This window comes from Rhincodon typus, chromosome 36 (genome assembly GCF_021869965.1).
Source record: "Rhincodon typus isolate 14 chromosome 36, sRhiTyp1.1, whole genome shotgun sequence".
Lineage (NCBI taxonomy): Eukaryota > Metazoa > Chordata > Chondrichthyes > Orectolobiformes > Rhincodontidae > Rhincodon > Rhincodon typus.
Genome location: NC_063367.1, coordinates 16953517 through 16970298, shown reverse-complemented (window position 1 = coordinate 16970298; position 16782 = coordinate 16953517). Strand labels below are relative to the sequence as shown.

At 41.4% G+C, this 16782-nt stretch overlaps 2 protein-coding genes across 4 annotated transcripts in view; both read right to left on the bottom strand.

Moving 5' to 3' along the window:
- LOC109929142 (dual oxidase 2-like) overlaps window positions 1–16782 on the bottom strand; it is a 702670-nt gene that overhangs the window by 425847 nt on the left and 260041 nt on the right. The window lies entirely within an intron of this gene.
- LOC109921387 (cholesterol side-chain cleavage enzyme, mitochondrial) overlaps window positions 1–16782 on the bottom strand; it is a 33479-nt gene that overhangs the window by 6929 nt on the left and 9768 nt on the right. For both annotated transcript variants that reach the window (XM_048617218.1, XM_048617220.1), the window contains exons 4-6: window positions 16300–16503; window positions 8172–8332; window positions 1343–1509 (exon numbers count right to left, since the gene is read on the bottom strand). In XM_048617218.1, coding sequence (XP_048473175.1) covers window positions 1343–1509; window positions 8172–8332; window positions 16300–16503 — 532 coding nt within the window. The remainder of the gene's footprint in view (window positions 1–1342; window positions 1510–8171; window positions 8333–16299; window positions 16504–16782) is intronic.

Genomic DNA, 16782 nt, shown 5'->3' with positions numbered 1-16782 from the left:
TGTTTGAACATTAGGAGGATCAGAGATAGTGCTCATATAGGTATATTCTTGGGGAAAGGAAGCCAATTCACTCCATTTTGGATTGATTTTGCATCTTCAAGTCAGCACAGTACAGGAGGCAGCAACTGTTTAGCTTCTTAAAAAAATTACATTCATATTAGCTTGAACTGCATTTAGGTCTATTATAGTTTATTTGCCTGTGATCAGGAGAAAGGTTGGGAGTCAGTTACCTTGAACAAATGAAGGTTTTTATTCATTCATAGAACTGTGGGTGTTGATAGCTAGGCCAGTATTTATTGCTCAACCCTAACTGCCCTCGGGAATGTGGTTGGGAGCTGAGAAGATAAAGGTGTCTAGGTAAGAATATATTTTATTACGATTGCTTGACTGAAATGTGTTACATATTAAATGCAGAGATATATATCATGTTGCTACGAGACGTTTAAATTATTGATTAGTAATAAATAGTCACTGGGTAGTATAGTACACAACTTGAGTATTGCTGAGATCAAGAAATGCTGCCAATGTTTTTTTATCTTGCACTCATCAGGGCAGATGCAAGAATGTCAAAAGTGTGAGGACAACAGTTCCCTGCCATTTTCTAAGGCAATCGTCAACCAATCAGAACTGAGAAGATAACCAATCAGCCTGGATTTCTCATGCAGTATAAATTTTAGCTCCTTTTGAAATTTGTCGTTCTTGCATCTGCGCAAGATGAAAACCTTTATCATAATGTCTCTTAACTAGTTACTTAATAATAAATAATGTAATCTATTATAGGTGTGTTGTGGCATTTAGTTTGTCCATATATAACCAACTTCAACCCAGAGTTAATTACAGAAAAGTAGAGGGTAGGGTATAAACCACAATTACCTGCTACTCTATTGAAAAGGACAATGAAAGACTTGCATTTATATAGTGTTTTTCGTGGCCTTAGAATGTCCCGAAGTTTTTTATAGTTAATTAAGTTTTTGAAGAGTTACCGTGTTTGTTATGTATGAAACACAGCAACCATTTTTACACAGTAAGCTCTGACCATAACAACGAACCAATGACCAGATAATTTTATTGGTAATGACTGAGGGATCAATGGCCAGGACACGAGAGATATTTTGCCTACTCTTCATCAAAATAGTGTCTTGGAATCAAGTCCACTTGAGAGAGTAGAGAATATCTGAGTTTAAAGCAGCATCTGAAAACAAAGCCTAAGATAGCGTAGAAATCCCTCACTACGGCACTAAAACACTACTGGTACATATAGTACCTTCTCAGTCATTTTAAATGCCTTAAGAATTTGAAAAGATCATAGCTGATGTTTCTTATAATTGCGACCTGTTCTTACCTCAGTGTTTCCTTTAATGCAGCTTTGAGTAGTGGCACTGATTTTAACATTTGTAGTAGATCACCTTGTGTTTTCTGATTGGCTTCTATAATTTCACTGCGTAAATTTTCTTGCACGTTGGGGTTTTTGGCAAGCTCATACATAGTCCATAAGAGAGTCATGGAAGTCTGTTTTATGACAGAAATAGAATTACAAGTTTATGATGGATTTTTTTTTACAAGTCTACATGGATTGAAAGTATGAAGATGAATATACACATATATCTGGGTTTGTTTACAATGAATAAATCACCAAAACATAAGGCTGAAGACAACTTAACTGTTATTAAATATGACGTTTTACATTTATTATCTTACTTTTCCTTTCTGTCTTCTTTTGTACTCTTTGGTTGGAATTTAATGATCCCTGGTGGTGAGTTTGGAGGAGGGGGGGAGACCATTTAATTGATTGATTGTTTGATTGATTTATTGTTGTCACGTGTATCGAGATACAGTGAAAAGTGTTGTTTTGCGTGCTGTACAGGCAGATCATACCGTACAAAGTGCACCAGGGTTTCAGAACAGAGTGCAGAATACAGTGTTACAGCTGCAGAGAAGGTGCAGAGAGAGAGACAGAGACCAGAATTAACATATGAGAGGTCCATTCAAAAGTCAGATAACAGCAGTTAAGAAGCTGTTCTTGAATCTTTGAATAATTGGGCAGTAGGATGTGGGATGGGATGCTGACGCCTTCTCATCTCTGTCAGATTAGGTCTTGGATGAGAGATCTTATGGATGGCTTTCCTGTCCATACCAACAGATTTAAGAACAGCTTCTTCCCTGTGGTTATCAGACTTATAAATGGAACTCTCATATATTAGAGCTGATCTTTCTCTGCACTTTCTCGGTAGCAGTAACACTATGTTCTGCATTCTGTTCTACAGTCATACAGCATGGAAACAGACCCTTCAGCCAAACTAAACTATTTCCATTACCTGTATTTGGCCCATATCCATCTAAAGTGAGAAAGTGAGCAAGTGAGAAAGTGAAGTTGCATGGGGTCCAGGGTGTACTAGCTAGATAGGTAGAGAACTGGCTGGGCAACAGGAGACAGAGAGTTGTAGTGGAAGGGAGTTTCTCAAAATGGAGAACTGTGACCAGTGGTGTTCCACAGGGATCCGTGTTGGGACCACTGTTGTTTGTGATATACATAAATGATCTGGAGGAAGGTATAGATGGTCTGATTAGCAAGTTTGCAGATGACACTAAGATTGGTGGAGTAGCAGATAGGAAGGGGACTGTCGGAGAATGCAGCAGAATATAGATAAATTGGAGAGTTGGGCGAAGAAATGGCAGATGGAGTTCAATCCATGCAAATGCGAAGTGATGCATTTTGGAAGATCCAATTCAAGAGCGAACTATACGATAAATGGAAAAGCACTGGGGAAAATTGTTGCACAGAGAGATCTGGGTGTTCGGGTCCACTGTACCCTGAAGGTGGCAATGCAGGTCGATAGAGTGATCAAGAAGGCATACGACATGTTTTCATTCATCGGACGGGGTATTGAGCACAAGAGTTGGCAGGTCATGTTACAGTTGTATAGGACTTTGGTTCGACCGCATGTGGAATACTGCATACAGTTCTGGTCGCCACATTACCAAAAGGATGTGGATGCTTTGGAGAGGGCGCAGAGGAGGTTCACCAGGATGTTGCCTGGTATGGAGGGCGCTAGCTATGAAGACAGGTTGAGTAGATTAGGATTATTTACATTAGAAAGACGGAGGTTGAGGGGGGATCTGATCGAGGTCTACAAAATTATGAGAGGTAGAGACAGGGTGGATAGCAAGAAGCTTTTTCCCAGAGTGGGGGACTCAATTACTAGGGGTCACGATTTCAAGGTGAGAGGGGAAAAGTTTAAGGGAGATATTTACGCAGAAGGTGGTGGTTGCCTGGAACACGTTGCCAGTGGAGGTGGTAGAGGCGGGCACAATAGCGTCATTTAAGATGTATCTAGACAGATACATGAATGGGCAGGGAGTAGAGGGATACAGATCCTTGGAAAATAGGCGACAGGTTTAGATATAGGATCTGGATCGGCGCAGGCTTGGAGGGCTGAAGGGTCTGTTCCTGTGCTGTAATTTTCTTTGTTCTTTGTTCTTGTTCTAAATTTTTCCTATTCATGTACTTATCCAAATGTCTTTTAATTGTTGTAACTGTACCTGCATCATCACTTCCTCTGGCAGTTCATTCCACACACGAGCCATTCTCTGTGTGGAAAAAATGCCCCTCATGTCCTTTTTAAATAATTCTCCTCTCACCGTAAAAATTTGCCCCTAGTTTTGAACTCCCCCACCCCAGGGAAAAGATGCTTGCTATTCACCTTATCAATGTTCATCACAATTTTAATAAACCTCTATAAGGTCACATCTCAACCCCCTACTCTACAGTAAAAAAAAGTCCCAAACTATCCAGCCTATTTTTATAACTCAAACCCTCCATTCCAGGCAACATCCTGGTACATCTTTTCTGAACCCTCTCCAGTTTAATGATATCCTTCCTGAAAAGGAAGGAAATTTAAAGGCGTGGGGAAAGAGCATAATGTGGGACTAATTTGTATTACCCTGATGTACTTACGTAAGGTAAGATTTGTCTGGTTAGCATGCTATACTTTTCACTCTACCTCAGTACATATGATAATAGTAAATCAAATCAAACCAAACTCTATTTGGGGCACATATGGGCTTACTCCTGCCATGACTGGCATTCAACCCAGTGACAGACTGGGGTGTCAACATGTGAGAAGGCTAAAAAACAAATCTGTTGTGGGCTCCTGGGCTGGGAAGATGGGAGGGTAATTGTCTGGGGGGAGGGATGTCCCTTATTCAAATGTACTCTGTACCTGATTGAAAGACCCAACATTGGGATAAAGGAGATGGAGTGGGTGCTGAAAGCTGCCTCCCTGCCCTTTCCCATGCCGCCCCCCCCAATAACTTCCATGTTGTGACCCCATGCTGTCCTTTAGCCTTAATCCCCAGGTTGACACAGGCCTTTGGTGGGTGGATGGTCCATAGCTGCCACAGTTGCAAGTGGCACCGCCTGCAATGAACAATACCAGCATCGAACCCAGGTCCCTGGTGCTGTGAGGCAGCAGTGCTAACCACTGAGCCACCGTGCCGCCCCTTTACTAAAGTTCTTATAAACAACATCCATTGCTCTACTCTCATCAATCATTTTTGTTACTGCCTTAAAAAACTCAATCGAGTTTGTGAGACAAAATCTCCCCTGCATAAAGCCACGCTGACTATCTCTAATAAATACATTCTTCTCCAAATGAGAGTAGATCCTGTCTCTAAGAAACTTCTTCCATAATTTCCCTACCCCAGATATAAGGCTGACTGGTTTGTAATTTCTTGGGTTATCCATGTTTCCCTTCTTTAAACAAATGAACAACATTAGCTATTTTGGCAATCTTCTGGGGTCTAACTTGTGGCTAAGGAAGGTGTGAAGATCTCTTTCAAGGCCTCAGAAATCTCCTCTCTAGCCTCCTCCAGTATCCTACGAAAGAAGAATGCTCTGAGGGCCAGTGTGGAATTGTTGGGCTGAAGGGCTTGTTTCCACGCTGTAGGGGTTCTATGATCTATGATCTGATTGGACTTTCATCCTCAGGGTCCTTAATTCTCGGGAAGGCCTTGTGGTGGCCACTCAACTGTTGAATAGGCACTTAGAAAGTTGGGCCTTCCCAACAGATTTGGCATAAGGCTTTCAGTGACTCTTGAGTCAGGAAGATCCTCAGCACCTGGAATAAATTCCACTCTATATTTCTCTTTTATAAAATAGAATCCCTACAGTGTGGAAACAGGCCCTTTGGCCCAACAAGTCCACACTGACCCTTGGAACATCCCACCCAGACCCTTATAACCAACCTAAGCTACACATCCCTGAATACTACGGGCAATTTAGCACGACCAATCCACCCTAACCTGCACATCTTTGGACCAGAGCACCTGGAGGAAACCCATGCAGACATGGGGAGAATGTGCAAACTCCACGCAGACAGTCGTCTGAGGGTGGAATTGAACCCGGGTCCCTGGCGCTGTGAGGTAGCAGTGCGAGCCACTGAGCCACTGTGCCGCCCCTTTAATAAAGTTCTTATAGACAACATCCATTGCCCTACTCTTTCTGTATCTGATATGACTAATTCACCTACTCCTTCTCTATCCTTAAATCTCTATTCCTTAATCTCCTATTGGTCAAAGATAGTTTGGTGCTGAAAGTCTTGCTGTCCTGTTTTCAGCTCAGACTTCTATCACAATGTCACTGTACATCTTTTCAGGTTGAATAGTGAGGGAAAAGATCTAAGTATGGGACATGCCATGTTCTCCAGCAAGATCTAGTATTGTAATTGAATTGGGATTATCCAATGCACAGCTTTTCATTCAAATTAATAAACAGTTACACTTTAAAGTCACACATTCCCTCATAAGGTCCAACCATTCAGAGAAAATGCTGCAATTAGCTCCATTTACCAAAACACTCTCATCTGCAGTTTTCAGAAAAGCCACAAGCTGGACCATTTCCCATTTGTGCCAAATAAACATCAAGGACAAGGTTATCAAATTTGCAACTGATAACTTTAGTTGGAACTTAACTAAGAGATTCTGCCTTCCAGTGCAAATACATCAGTTGCTTTCTTTGTGAATACTGTACTGTATCATGTAAAATACACATGTTGAAGGTGATATGTATACTGTCTCTTGCATTCATTTATTAATTGACTGGACTTCTGACTTTGTTTTCTCTTTCACAATTCCTTCTTGGTTTTCACTCAGAGTCTTTCATAGTTTCTGTGTTTTTGTTTTTTTCTTATCATATTTTGACTGCTTTCTAAATCATTCCCAATGCCATGGCAGCTCTACAGACTTTGAGATGATGCAGAAAGTATAGTGTCTTGCACACGTTGCCCAGGCTAAATTTAAAGGAACACTTTTTGCTAATCTACTTGAGGTTTCGGTTAAGTATTGAAAATCATAAGTATTGTGTCTTTCCAATTTGTAAAGTTAGTAATTCATATGACTGCAAGCAAAAGAAAATTGTTCTATGTCACTCAGAAATCTAAATGCTAAATAATGTCAGTTGTATTATTGACATAAAATGCTGATAATACTTTCATCTGACCAGCTGATGATTCTCAGTATTTTCTGTTTGCATTTCAGGTGTTTTAGCAGCCACAATATTTTGCTTTAATATAATTGACATTTGTTTCATGCCTGTGGGTGCATGTTCTCCTCTTCCTTTCCTGCTACCAAGTGCAGAATTTTCCCTGAGATGGATTTGGAGGCGAGACTGGGAGCAAAGTTAGAGGATCTCGGATCCACGCAACTGCCTGATGGTGTTCCAAATTCTGAGCAATCTTGATAGATTCTGACTGGCACTGGTGGCCCACTTGGCAGTGGCAGCTGGCTAGCTAAGACGAATTTTAAATGCCCACTTGAGGGCTAATTTTTGAGGCAGGTGGTATTTTTTTCAGTGGCAGATGGACTCCCCATTGAGGTCAAAGCACTGCCTTTTCCTGGATGCAGTTTCCCAGTAGCAGGCTGGAAACCTAGAATATAGGAGAGAGAGTAGGCCATTCGGCCCTTCGAGTCTGTTCCACCATTCAACTTCATCATGGCGTATCATCTAACTCAGTACCCTGTTTCCACTTTCTCTGCATATCTTTTGATACCTTTATCCCTAAGAAATATATCTTTCTTCTTCTTGAGAACACTCAATGTTTTGGCCTCAACTGCTTTCTGTGGTAGTGAATTCCACAGGCTCACCACTCTCCAAGTGAAGAAAATTCTTCTCATCTCAGTCCTCAATGGCCTACCCTATACTCTTAAACTGTGACCCCGGTTCTGGACTCCCTGGCCATCAGGGTCATCCTACCCAAACTTAAACAATTGATGCCTTCACTTCAATTCCACACCCCTATCTCCCCAAACCCCAACCTACCACCTTCCTGGAACTGAGGGGATCCATGGGCCACAATCGCAGTTGCATGTAATCAGGTAAAGGGGCAGTTCTGACCATTTGCTAACAATTGTAGATGTCTTCAAAGGGCACCTCAACTCTTGAGGTTCCCTCTCCTGGAAAGGCAGCCAGCCACAGCTTTGGATGCTCTGATTAGTCTTCTGTCTGCTCAGCCAAATTAATGTCCCTAGTAGTAGCATGGTGACTCAGTGGTTAGCACTGCTGCCTCACAGTGCCTGGGATCCAGGTTCAATTCCATCCTTGGGTGACTGACTGTGTGGAGTTTGCACATTGTCCCCATGTCTGTGTAGGTTTCCTCCGGGTGCTCTGGTTTCCTCCCACAGTCCAAAGATGTGCAGGTTAGGCAAATTAGCTATGGGAAATTCCCCATAGTGTCCAGGGATGTGTAGGTTAGGTGGATTAGCCATGTGAAATGCAGGGATACAGGGGTAGGATGGGGCATTGGGTCTGAGAGGGATGCTGTTTGGAGGGTCAGTATGAACTCAATGGGCTGAATAGCCTCTTCCACACTATAAGGATTCTGTGATTTAATGAATTGGACAGAGTTGCTGGAGGTGGCCTGTTCACTGGCAGCCTTTAGGAAGATCACACTGGTGGGTGATGTCACAAATACCACTGCAGTCGGGGTCTGCACATTCTTCATTTGTCAGAGCCAGTGAGGAAATTCAACCTATAGAGTGTACAGCACAGTTTGAGGCCATTTGGCCCAATGCATCTAGCTGGCATTTATGATTACACAAGCCTCCTCCCATTCCTCTTCATCTCACCCCACCAAGCATTAGCCTCACTGTCAGGTAAGAAAACAATTTTCTCTTACTGTGTCAACTCCACCTGCCATAAGCTCTGTAATGCTAGCTTTGATGTCATCTAGGGGCAGCAGGCCTTGCAGCAGTAGATCTGCTAGAACTCCAGAATATTCTTTCTCATTTTTGGATCCCAGGTGGAACTGCTTGTATGTTCTTTGTATACAGGTATTAGCTACAAATGAAGGTAGAAAGTATTTATTAAAGCACAAGTATTTCATCGGTAGACAGGAATTTTAACAATGACTGGCAAACAAACTAACGCTAATCATATTTAATACACTTCTCATAATTATGCCACATTCCTTGTGCAGCATTCTGTATAATTTCTTCTGTCTTTAATTAGCTACTCAGCTCTATTGAAAAAAATTCTTGTATCCCACCATAAGTGGTTTTAGCATTTGTTCAAACCAAAATTAACAATTTGGTACATTGTTGATTGCCTGGAAGTGGTGATTTTCAGACAGACATTTCTTGAGAGATAGAGAGAAAACATGCGAGAATTAAAGAGAAAACAAAGAGAAATCACCTAAAACCTGGGTGACTTTCAGTATACAGAAACACTGCTAGACATCTTGGAGCAGGTTTCCGTAAAGAAGCCTAAGTTTTGGCTTAGATATTGTGTGTGACATGTGAAGTCTTCCTGCTGTAGTCCCATTTTCACTCCTACAAACATGAGGGTGGCAGATTTGAGTACATCTGGCGCACAATGGTTTAGCTCTCAATGACCAGAAACTTGACCACATCAAGAGCTAATACATCTCACGCTTCTCTATTAAAATCACTCACTACTAAAGAATCAAGTTTGAGAGCAAAGATAATCCAAAGCACCTTTTCTTCATAACTGACTATCTTCTTAAACGTCTCTCTACCACTTCTTCGAACTTCATCGCCAAGTATGAGGAGCTCATGAACTCATTTGTCACATAATTGAAACGGTTGGAGTCATAGAGCTGTACAGCACAGAAACCGACTCTTTGATCCAACTCACCCATGCTGATTAGACATCCCAAATAAATCTAGTCCCATTTGCCAGTATTTGGCCCATATCCCTCCAAACTCTTCCTATTCATGTTCCCATCAGATGCCTTTTAAATGTTGTAATTGTACCAGCCTCCATCACTTCCTGTGGCAGCTCATTCCATACATGCACCACCCTCTGCGTGAGAAAGTTGCCCCTTAGGTCCCTTTTAAATCTTTCCCCACTCACCTTAAACCTATGCCCTCTAGTTTTGGACTCCCCTACCCTGGGAAAAGACTTTGGCTATCACCCTATCCATGCCTGAATGATTTTGTAAACCTTGATAAGATCACCCCTCAGCCTCCGATGCTCCAGGGGAAATAGCCCCAGTCTACTCAGCCTCTCCCTATAGTTCAAACCCTGCCACCCTGGCGACATACTTGTAAATCTTTTCCAAACCCTTTCAGGTTTCACAACATCCTTCCTATAGCAGGGAGACCAGAATTAGACGCCGTGTTTCAAAAGTGGCCTAACCAATGTCCTGTACAGCTGCAACATGATCTCCCAACTCCTATACTCAGTGCACTGACCAACAAAGCCCAGTATACCAAGTGCTTTCTTCACTATTCTGTCTACCTGGGGCTCCACTTTCAAGAAACTATGAACCTACACTCCAAGGTCTCTTTGTTCAGCAACACTCCCCAGGACTTTACCATTAAGTGTATGATTCCTGCCCTGATTTGCCTTTCCAAAATGCAGCACCTCACATTTACCTAAATTAAACTCCATCTGCCACTCCTTAGCCCATTTCACCATCTGATCAAGATCCTTATGTACTCTGAAGTAACCTTCTTCACTGTGCACTCCAATTTTGTTGTCATCTGCAAACTTACTAGCCATATCTCCTATGTTCACACCCAAATCATTTATATAAATGACAAAAAGCAGTGGACCCAGCATTTACGCAACTGTAACTGTGCCACATTCATCCACCCTAATGCCAGCTTTCTCTTTATGATCAAACCAAACCACATGCCTGTCTTACCCTGAATCTGCATTTTGCTTTTTTTTCCCCTGTCAACTTGGTTCTTGTCCATCACACAATTTCCTGCTCCACTGACTGTATTCACATCAAATTCCTAACGATCCAATTTTTTTTGGTGCCCTCAAGCTAGTTAACAGTATAAATGGTCATACCTCTTCAGGTACTTGTACCGTTTTCGTTTAAAACCATCACCATCACACCTCCTCGGAAAAAAGACCCTTTTCTATTCTGGCGAAGTACAATCATAACTTCACCTACCTATTATTTCAGTTCTTAAAAATACTGTCAAATCCCATGGTCAGATTTCTTGGAATTTTCTTTCTTAATCTCTCCAATTGTGTTTTTCACCTCCCAACCCAAGTCTTTAAAACAATGCCATCTTCTGTGACTATAATATGGTGTCCTACTGTTTTTGACCATTCTGAAGCATGTAATGTCTTGAAAATCATAATTATTTTGTCCTGCCAATTTATACCCATTTTGCCCTTCAAACTTCTCCCAAACTTCAAACAAATGATTATCTGTTTCAAGCTTCTCTTTAATAGCTCCTATAGGATGCACATAGAAGCACTTACAGCAGAGTTAGAGGTCACATGACTATGACAAAGCCATCAAGTACACTCAAGGTCATTGAGTCATAGAGATGTACAGCATGGAAACAGACCCTTCAGTCCAACTTGTCCATGCCAACCAGATATCCTAGGTAAATCTACTTTCATTTGCCAGCATTTGGCCCAAATCCCTCTAAATCCTTCCTATTCACATACTCATCCAGATGCATTTTAAATGTTGTAATTGTACCAGCCACCACCACTTCCTGTGGCAGCTTATTCCACACATGTACCACCCTCTGTGTGAAAAAGTTGCCCCTCAGGTCCCTTTTAAATCTTTCCCCTTTCACCTTAAACCTCTGCCCTGTAGGTTTGGACTGCCCTACCCTGGGAAAAAGACCTTGGTTATTCACTCTACTCGTGCCCCACATGATTTTATAAACCTCTATAAGGTAATCCCTCAGCCTCCGACACTCCAGGAGAAATAGCCCCAGCCTATTCAGTCTCTCCCTATAGCTCAAACTCTGACTGGCCCTCCGATACTCAGCTATGGCAATGACTTGGCACTTTTATCAAAGTGTAATGTGGCTTTCTTCTGTTTCACCTCAATCTTTTCACTCATTCATGTTTCTGGCTTCAGTGTTATTTTTGCCATTGGAAGAACAGTTTGGGTACAACATTAGTATGATATTAGTTTATCGACTACGCCACTTTCTATGCCTTCAATAGGTGCACTTCTCCACTCATGGATTCCTTGGTGCAATTCTATGCTGAATTTACTCAATTTCTCTATGATCCCTTTGGCAATTTTCAATGTTGCCTCAGCCTTTTCATTTGACTTGGGGCTAGTGTGGAGATAATGTATGATGCTGAATTTCCAAATCCTTTATAAAAGAGTTGGATTCTTCATTTGTGATACTGCCACTCATCACAATGTTTGGAATGCTGTAATGACTGAATTGTGCATTTAGGCATTCCATGGTCTCAGCAGTAGTCCTTGAATTCAGCTGATTTAACTCCCATTAATCAAACTAGCAGTCTACAGTGACAAGATGGTCATTTTCTGCAAGAATAAAGAGATCAACTCCAAGCTTAATCCATAGTGTGTTGTGGGGTGTTGTGTGTCATACATGGCTCCTTAGCTTGGCATTTGTGACAAGCACTGCACAGTCTGAAGTGATCCTTCATTTCATTGCTCGTGTTGGTTCAGTGCAGCACTTCTATGACCTTCCTCAGATTGGACTCAGTTCTTTGGTGCCTTGCATGAATGAACCTTAGCATCTCTTTCCTCAACTCCTCTGGGATAATGATTCAATTTCTTATATGCAAGATGCTATCTTGGGCTATCAGTTAGTCTCTGCTTGCCCAGTATTCTCCTATGGCAATAAAGTGTTGTTTTCAGGCTATCCTTTCATCACTTCTTCTTTGTAGCACTTGGAGAATTGCACCTTGTTTTGTAGTTTTCTTTCCACACACTGTTTTAGCATCCTCAACTTTCATAGGCAGTGAAGCTCTTGACAGCATGTCTGCAATGTATGTATGTTTCTTTTGCTTGTATTTCACATCCAGATGATATCTTTGCAAACAAAGTAACATTCTATGCAGGCACACTGAAGCAGGCAAAATGATTTGAGGGAGATGTGTGTAAGTGCTTTATAGCAGACTCGACTACCATTTTTTCTCTCTTAAACCAGGTACTGATTAAAATGCTCACAAGCAAAGTCAATAGCCAGGTGTTCTTTCTCAATCTGAACACAGTGTTGCTCACTTTGTTTTAACGCCCTGGACACAGATGTAACTAGCTGTCCTGGTGCACAAGTGTTGCTCTGAGTCTTGATTCACTGGTGTCACACTGTAAAGTAACTTCATTATTGACACTGCAGTACCTCAGTCCTGCTATTGTCAGCAGTAGTGTTTGTTACCATGAAAGATGCTTCCTGTTCTGTGTCCCACCACTGCACATCCTTAGCAGTGAACTTGTGTTGTGGTTCCCACTTTGACAGCAAATTAAGCAAGCGCTTTGTTTTTACATCTGTTGGTAACTGCCTCGCTGGTACAGCTAGCACTTTGCAGGATCTGGGCAAAGTTCTTTTGCTGTCAGTATGTGACCTATGTACTTGACTTCAGGATCCACAGTTGCCTCCTTTTCTCATTCGGCTCCAGACTCACCTGGTGAGCTCTCACTAGCAGTTGAACTAGATTATGATCATGATTTGTGATGGCTTCATCTATTGCATCTCCACATCCATAGACAAGTAGACCATCCACAATAACTCTTTTACTCTGGAATTATCACTGACTTGTTTTTATTCACTTGTGGGACAAGGGTGTCACTGGCTGGGTCAGTATTTATTGCCTGTCCCTAGTTTGCAAAGGTGGCGGTGAGCTGCCTTCTTTAATGGCTGCAGACCTTGCTACCTCAAGCTGCCTGTACTGATACTCTTCTGGAGCTGTGGAAATGCCAAGTGGCAATATGCAACCATCTATTTCTCCAGAACAGTAAACAGAAAGCAATGAGAAAACTGCTCTTTATATCAGGCTTCACTTGCCTTTGCCCATCCTTTATAACGAGAGTAGTGAAGACCTTTGCCTTGGCAGGCTGCTGCAAGATTCCTTCAACTGTTGGAATTGAGTAACGAGACCTCTTCTAAGTTTTACTAATTGTCTGGATCTACACATACTCTTAGTTTTCCAGGTTTTCATTGATACTGTGCTTCACATCCAGTCTATATGAGTTGTCACATTCTTGACTGCTGCCTTCTTTACTAGCCGTTCTACCTTGGCTTTCAGGTTGGACGAGAAGGTAATGGGAACCCTCCTCGCAGATGCTACATCAGTCTTTCACTCTCATTCGCTTTGACACAATATTCACCCGGAAGACATCCAAGACTTGTAAAAACAGCTTTAAACTCATCTAGCATCTGTTTGGTAGTCAATGGACAAGCTGTTTATGCAAAGCACTTCTGGCACAGCTAGGGTTACTTCTCCAAGCTTCCAACTTGCTGAAATAAATGGATTTTGTTTATCATCTGCCAACTGGAACTCCAGGTTTTCATTCTTCCCATTGCACTGGGCTTTCAGTTTAATTTATCCCCTTGGCATGAGGTTGCTCCCAGAAATGGAGGGATTTTCCTATGAGGAGAGGTTGAGTAGTTTGGACTTATTGAGGTTTAGAAGAATTAGAGGTGACTTTATCGAAACACTTAAAATGCTTAGTAGGCTTGGCAGATGTGGAGATAATGTTTCCCCTTTGGGAGACTCTATGAGCAGAGAGCATAATCTCACAATGAGGAGTCATCTATTTAAGACAGAGATGTGGAGGAATTTCATCCCTCAGAGAGGAGTGAATCTAGAATTCCTAACCATAGGGAGCTGTTGAACTGGGACATTAAAAATATTCCAGTCTGAGATAGTCAGATTTTTATTCAGGCCACCTGGTCTTGATTTTTCTGTTGCCTTTTCTGCAAAACGTTCTTCCTTTTTACAAATCTGTTGATCTCACTTGGTCTGGAAGGTCTCTCAGCATAATGAAAAACCTTGTTTGTTCTCCTATTAATGTGCTCAAGCTGATGATTGACAAGTTTAGAACTTTTGCAGATATCAACAGTTTTCTTGACAGTAAGTTTCTCCTCTCTTAATAAATGTGCTCTCCAGGATCTCTTATGCCTAAGACAATGCTATCTCTGAGATCAGCTTTCAGTTGTCCAAACTCTCAGGATTCAGTTGTATTAGTGTGGTCACATATTGATCAATAGTCTCTCACCTTCCCTCCTTGAGCTCTGGCATTGAACGAGTACATTAGTGGTAGAATGATTAACACTAATATGGGGTTCAAAGTGTCTTTACAGCATGAAACATCTCCTCCTCTGTGGCTTTTCTGCTCGTCCGTAAGATCTAGGCTGTAATGACCTCTGTTCCTAGCACTAACAGCAAGGTTGCAACTTTTATAAGCTTCCATTTTAATTCATTCTGTTGTTATTTCATAATATTTCTAACTGAGTAGAAAAGAAAATCCAATGCTGTCTCATATCTACTTTCATTTCCACAACGGCAGGAAGTGGAAAATGTAGAAGCATTTTGATTTGCCAAGTAATCCAAAGCAGGAGACTCGATTTTCTTGTGCTTTTTCCTTGCTATTTCTTTCAGTCGCTAGCTTTCTTAGAGCTCTGAGAATTCAACTCATATTTTTACACAGTACCTGGTTCAAAAATCGGCTTGAAAATCCACACATTTTTTCAACTGCATCACTCTGACACCTTGTTACAAGCCATTTATATTTAATGGCTTAAAAAGCCATTAAGCTATAACTGAACATAAAGGCACTTACAGCAGAGGTAGATGTCACATAACTATCACAAGAGAGCTAACGGGCTTTGGCCAACATCACGGGTTTCCATGGCTGTGCTGCATTCTTGGGCCTTTGTGTTGCATGGGTAGCGATCCTATTCTGGACCAGGAGGCCTGGGTTTAAGTTCCACAGGTCCAGAAATGTGTAAGAACAACTCTGGTAAGATTGTTTAGAAAATATCTATAATTGTATTCCTGCAAATAATTCATTTACCTTTATTTGACAAAGATTTACTGACCTCACTTCTGAAAGCTCAAATTGAAATGGCGTCCAGTCCTTATTGGAAGACAGTTCCAAATAACCACCATACTTTGTGAGATTAAGTGCTTGATTTCACTCTTGAATCGCCTGGTTCTAATTTCAAGGTTCTGCGCCAAGTGCTGCTCACTTTAGTACTGCTCCCTGTCTTCAATTGACCTCTGGATCCCCATTGCCTCCATTTGAAATTCAAACGACACGCTTCTGCCATTTCAAAACTTGCACCAAGTCCTGTTTATCCATCACCCTTGTCTTCTATTACTTTCATTGCTTCACCTGTTCCTACCTCTGTAACTTACTGGAGCACCACAACTCTCTGAGATCTTCACTTTCCTTCATCTCTGATCCATTGATTATCTCCAATTTTCATTACCTGCCACTGGCAACTGTATGTTCGGCCAAGTCTCAAAATTCCCTCCCTCATCAATTTAAGATTATATAACCATTGGTAAGTTGTTGATTTCTCAACCAATGGGATGACCAAGTTCCAGCAACAGTGTCCTACATAAAATGACCAGCAATTTGCAAAACAATTATGGAGATTCAACACAACTAAACATTGTGAAAGCATGCATTGATTTTTCAATGCCTAACTTCAGGCTTCAGAGTTCAAGTTTTGTATTGCAATCAACTGTCATTGGAAGGTGACTTTCCCTCAATTGCCAAGCTTACTTTGAGATCAACGGAAAGATTAAAAAGAAAATTAATGGTTAAAATGCTGAAAGGAGGAAGTGAAGAAGCACAGAATTGACAAACACATGGGAAAAGAAAAGCACATTGTAGCGTACAATGTCCTGCCGTTCTTGCTGAAGAGGTAGTCAACAACCAGTATGTAGCAGATAGAATAAAATAAAATTATAATTGGAAATAGCCAGATTAAATAAGTAAGTTGTAATGGGAAATAGAAATTCAACGATTGAGTCCACTTGGGACCACCACTAATTTCCACATTAATTGACATTTGTCCTGATTTTCTCACCATGTGCAAAAATGGTATCCCAAGCAGCAACGTGATCTTGCCAGATCTTCGATTTGATTGATTTCAGAAGCCCGGGCGGAATATAAAGCATTGGGGATGTGGATTTGAACATCATTGTAACTGAGTCGATGAACTTTTGTGATGCAGGATTATGGAGACCCTGCAGTAAGCCGAGACGTTCTCCATACAATATATGGCATACAGCTGTAAAAGCAAAGAGATTCTTCCACTATTTCTTGATGAATTTACATTAAAACACTGACATTGAAAACATTTGGAGATATTCTGGTCTTACTTAAGGAATATAACATGTATGGAGTGCATTTTAGGCTGGTGCTCAGGCTGCAGACAACCAATGTTCCCTCTAAGATGCGCATATGCAACCCAGATTTCACTCAAATAGAGATAGTAGGAACTGCAGATGCTGGAGAATCCGAGACAACAAGGTGCAGGGCTGGATGAACACAGCAGGCCAAGCAGCAT